Source organism: Phaethon lepturus, unplaced genomic scaffold (genome assembly GCF_000687285.1).
Source record: "Phaethon lepturus isolate BGI_N335 unplaced genomic scaffold, ASM68728v1 scaffold40860, whole genome shotgun sequence".
NCBI classification, from domain to species: Eukaryota; Metazoa; Chordata; class Aves; order Phaethontiformes; family Phaethontidae; genus Phaethon; species Phaethon lepturus.
In genome coordinates this window covers 1-4,795 of record NW_010510548.1, presented here as the reverse complement: position 1 = coordinate 4,795, position 4,795 = coordinate 1, and the positions used below count along the sequence as shown (strand labels likewise).

Sequence of the window (4,795 nt, the reverse complement as noted above, 5' to 3'; positions counted from 1 at the left end):
CCACATGAGTTTTCTTATTTAGCCACAAGGAGAGGAACCTCACCAAATTCAATGAAGGAATAGGGCCTGGAGACTGTTGGCACCTTCTTGCCATGCTGCTCATCAAACTCTGAATGCAAGTCTTCCAGATATGCAAAGGCCAGTTTCTTGGGGAATGCAGCTTCACACAGGACCAGGTAACACACTCCTTTCTCAATGATGTAGCTAAAAGAAGAGCAGACAGAGCATTAATCAATCAATTTTGAACCTATCCTATCAAACACCTTTATTCCTGTGATGCAATGAGAACTGGGTACAGGGAATTCCAGTTTGCCATGTCTGGATCAGGTGTAAATCGTTCCACAAAGTAATGGTTTTTTTTTTTCTTTATCTAAAATAAATCTTCTTGTACCCTCAGACCCTAATACCCGTGCCAACAGCCATGAACTTTGACTCCACTGGAACAAGAATTGGCCTGTGAATAACATTAGCTTAATAAAATGCCAGCAACAAAAGAGTTATAATTTTGGAGTAAAAAATGGGAGGACACCCCCTTCCTCCCCCCTGCAGTCAAAAGGAGGGGAGCACAAGAAAGTTTGCCAGCAGGGTAGAGGGGAAGGTGGCCAACACAGCTCTAAGCACAGCCAAGTACCTGAGGCCTACAGACGGGAAGCTCTGCCCTGAGATTAGGACACACACAAGAATTTGGTCTCTAAAAAGCCACCCAGTGACTGCCAGCTCCCGCTTTCCATTTTGGAGGGCTGGGTATCGCCTTGCCCCCCAACACCAGCCTGTTGGTGGGGTGTCACTACCCACACATATGACCTCAAAGGCAGCTGGGGGAAAATACTGGTGCTAGAGAGGTTCTGGTGACCTTCCCTACAGGTTTGCCATGGGTAAGTATGACTGTGCAACCAGTTGTTTGGCTGCAGTGTTAGGAGCTCCAAAACGTACATTGAAGCATGTTGCTGTGTAATGCTGTTTGGTTTGTCCTGCAGCTGAATTTGCAGGGGTCTTTTTCTCCTCCTCCTCCCACCCGCCTCATCCCCATCTGATTCTTATTTGTTCCCAGAGGCTTAGGGCTGGCCTTGTTTCAGTGTGAGCTCCAGTGTCCTCGTCAGCACTGAGAATAGGGGCTTTTCATTACAATTCAGCTAAAAAGCCTACTGAAATATAGAATAAGGTAGAACCAATCTTGAGATTATTTAGGCTTCGCTACAACTACCTGTTGCTGTGCATTCCCAACTACATTTTCTTCCTCACTTAGCCAATAGAAAAGTAAAAGCAATGATATTTCCACCAAAACCAAGGGAGTGCAGGTGGTAGATAGCCCTGCATACACTTTTGAATGTTTATCTATATTATTCAGGGTAGAATTTAAATGCTACTTTTATGTTACCTTCCTTTGACTTTCTGCATAATGCCATCATGTAGCAGTCTAGTTAGCATAAAGATTAACAGTGTATTAAAGAATTGACCCAGTCCCGAGGGCACCATAGTTAAATAAGTAGCTTAAAATTTTGTTAATAGCTGCATCAGGCATACAGAACAACTTCCCCACCCTTCGTTTTTCCAGATACCCCAACAGGTCCAAGTCCTTTGCATTACCCATCCTCAACTTGTTTCTGGGCGCAGGAGTATCCGTTTCTCCTGCCTCTATATGGCCTGTGTGCAAATCCTTCCAGCCTTCAACTAACAACTGATCCACCCTAACCAGAAGCAAGAAACTCCAGTTACTATAATCCATATCACAAGCATGTCCCCATGAGCCCAGACTTGTATTCCTTTTTATGTCCCTCAGGTTGGACTGCATCAGTGTGTAAGACTAATCTCAACAGTAACACATGCCTCTGTCCTTCCCTTACCCTTGGAGACCTGCTTGACAGCTTGGAGTTGCTACAAATCATCACCTGGAGCTTGATTTAGCCACTGTCATGAACAGTAAGACTTGAAAAGATCCCTTGAAATAAGGAAAACTCATGTCAGAGAGGAATTCTGACAGTATTGCCTGAGAGCCCAAAGCAACAGTCTCAAGATGAGAGCAGTCTGAGGAACAATGCCCCATTGGTACAGTTCTGTTCTCTCTGCTTGGGCCAGCTGGTCCTGCCTGGAGCTCTTCAGGTGTATCTCCCATTTGCTTTCCCCCTGATGTGATACTAGATGTGTTGGATTTAAACTTGATCTCTCAGCACCACAGAGAGCAAGTATACCTCATTCTGTCCCAGATAGACAATTTTGTCAACCTCAGTTCAACATCAGAGCAGAGTTCCTGCACAGCTGGGCTTCTCAGTTTTACACTTTGTGCATGTCTCCGAGCTTCAGCACAGCACCCGATCACACTGACTGCTTGGCAGTGTGCACACACAAGGGGCAGACACTGGTGTCTGCCACTGCTAACTTCTGTACTCCGGACTTCTGCACACTGAGTATAGCCAGTAGGTTTCTTATAATTCTATCTTGGACACTTTGGGAGAGAAAAGCTTTATCCTGGCAACAGTGGCAAAGGGCAAGGGTTGTTTTCAACATGACAGGTAAGAGCCACTTCAGCCATTCATCAGCCAAAGGTCAACTAGTGACTGACAACACAGCAGACTCCATCTGTGTTTCTGTACCTGCACAGCCATGTGTACTGAGTGCTGTAGCTGAAAGGGTGACACAGCTTTTGAAGCTGAAGTTAAACATTATATTTGACAGAAACCACTTCAAATTGTCATAGTTTAAGCTTCACATTTCAGCAAGACTAAGCTCTTCTCTGAACTGATCAAGCTAAAAGCGTCCAACATCACCTCAGCAAGTTCAGCAATATCCTTAGTCACACTTGTAACCCTCACACCACAAAATGCTCTACCCTGGTTTGTGCTGCCCTCAGCACTCAGAGCTCTGATTTGGCAGAAAAAATGGTTTGCTACATTAATGAACAGCATGGTCACCAGTCAGCACCATTTTAGACTAAATCTCAAACTCCCCTGTTTCTTCCCCTTCCTGTACTGTTATCACCGGAGGTTTTTCCGATCTGAAACTATTCTTTTCCTACAGGTCCTGCCTTAATGTCCCACCTTAAAGGAGGGAGCAGCTGAGTGCTCTGCAGCAGCAGCTGTCAGCTGCCTGTGGAACCTCTCTAGGGACTAACTCAATACAGGCGAAATGCTCCTTTCCCCACCTATCTGCCAGCCAGGTAACCTAGATGTTTCTTGAAGACAGCTGTCAAAACATGAGCTTGCCCAAGTCCTCCTGTCTTGTCAGAAGGTGACATGTGACATGACAGCCACTGTTAAGAGGTTTTAATTTCCTGGGCACTGCAAGTCACACAGCCTTCCCAGACATCGCTCTACTTGCATCATGGAAGCAACACAAGAAAGGATTTACTAGGATCTACAGACCCTTTCCCAAGGCTTCCCTGCCACTAGTGCTACACCCCTGTAGTGCCATGCAAACATTTAAAACCAGAGTTTTTAAATTCTAGAAAGTTTTAACGTCTAGAAAGAAGACGAAGCAGAGCAGCACTTTGCAGTTAACTCTGGCAACAACACCCAAATCCAACAGGAGATAGGGATGGCCAGACTATTTTAACCAAGGTCATCCTCTGACCACTGTACCTCCCTATCAAAGGCAACCAGATGCCAAGAGAAAAAAAGATTAAAAAATTCTTGTCGCAGTTATCATACACAAACCAACCGCAAGAAAAGTTGCCCTCAAAACCTCATGGCTTTTGCCAAAGACTGCCCTTCCAAAAAACTCCTGTTCCTGTCGTTTCATGTCGCTGAATCTCTGAAGAAAGGGACAGGGCAGGAGATTTGCTAAATGGCCCTTGTTATAGAAGCAGAGACCTAAAGCCAGCCTTGCCCTGCATTCAGAGGCCGTGCTCCCGCTCAGCTAGCTGTAAACACGCACCCAGTCACCAGGGCTTGGGAATCGAGAGGGATTCCGCTGCTGGCAGTGCAGCAGAAGTGGTGCCAAGTGCGGGAAATCTTGGTGCATCATTGGCAAAACAGCACAACTCTGCCAGAGATGCTCGATGTGCTTCTAACACACAAAGCTAATGCATGAAAAGGCACACTCTGACAGGATACACAGAGAGGAAAATACTGTGCAAGAGGAGCCCAGAGTGGTACTGACAGACTATTTTTACCAAGGACATCTCTTTTTAAAAAGGGCAAGACATAGAAGGCACAGAAGATGCACTGAAGGTATCTTAGAGCATTCAAACAAACAGAAAAGTCTTAACGGGAACACTGTCTTCAGCAAAAGCAGAACTATGAACCTGGCTGAAAAACAAGTACCAGACAGCAGCGCCAAGAAGTAACAACTCACACACTCTGCCCTTCAAACAGCTATTACACTTCAGCTAACAGGGTAGACAGTTAAATAACTCGCCCTCTCTCAGGCAGCCCAATTTCTAACAAATCCTCACCCTGACCCTGAAGCGCCTTATTTCTACGATGGCGGAAGCCCGTGCCCCCATCGCACTCTACAGACACTTACTGGAAAGCCATGGCTCCTGCTTCAAGAGTACATCTGGTGGGGGACTGCTCGTTCAGCTTGCGGAAGAGCTGCTTCGCTTGACTCTGGTACTGCTGCAGATCGCGGCCTGACTGAGAAGGGAGGACAGGCTGTTGGGGGGGGCTGCTACCGGAGAAACACTCCCCGCCTGCAGGTGGAGGGGCTCCGGGGGGGCCCCGGGCTCAGCCCGAGGAGGAGCAGCCCAACAGCACAGACATGGCTCTCCATCTCCAGGCGAGAAGATGAGAGCGAGAAATGCTTGTGCAGGAGCCGCCTGGCTTGTGAGAAAGGGATGCGGGGATCCAGCCCCCCACCC

General features: G+C 47.0%; 1 protein-coding gene across 1 annotated transcript in view; it reads right to left on the bottom strand.

The window, feature by feature from the left end:
- SEC22B (SEC22 vesicle trafficking protein homolog B (S. cerevisiae)) overlaps nt 1-4,571 on the bottom strand; it is a gene marked incomplete at its 5' end in the record, with an annotated part of 6,088 nt that extends 1,517 nt beyond the window's left edge. The window contains 2 exons of the mRNA XM_010297423.1: nt 44-204; nt 4,462-4,571. Coding sequence (XP_010295725.1) covers nt 44-204; nt 4,462-4,571 — 271 coding nt within the window. The remainder of the gene's footprint in view (nt 1-43; nt 205-4,461) is intronic.
- Nucleotides 4,572-4,795: the final 224 nt, after the last annotated feature.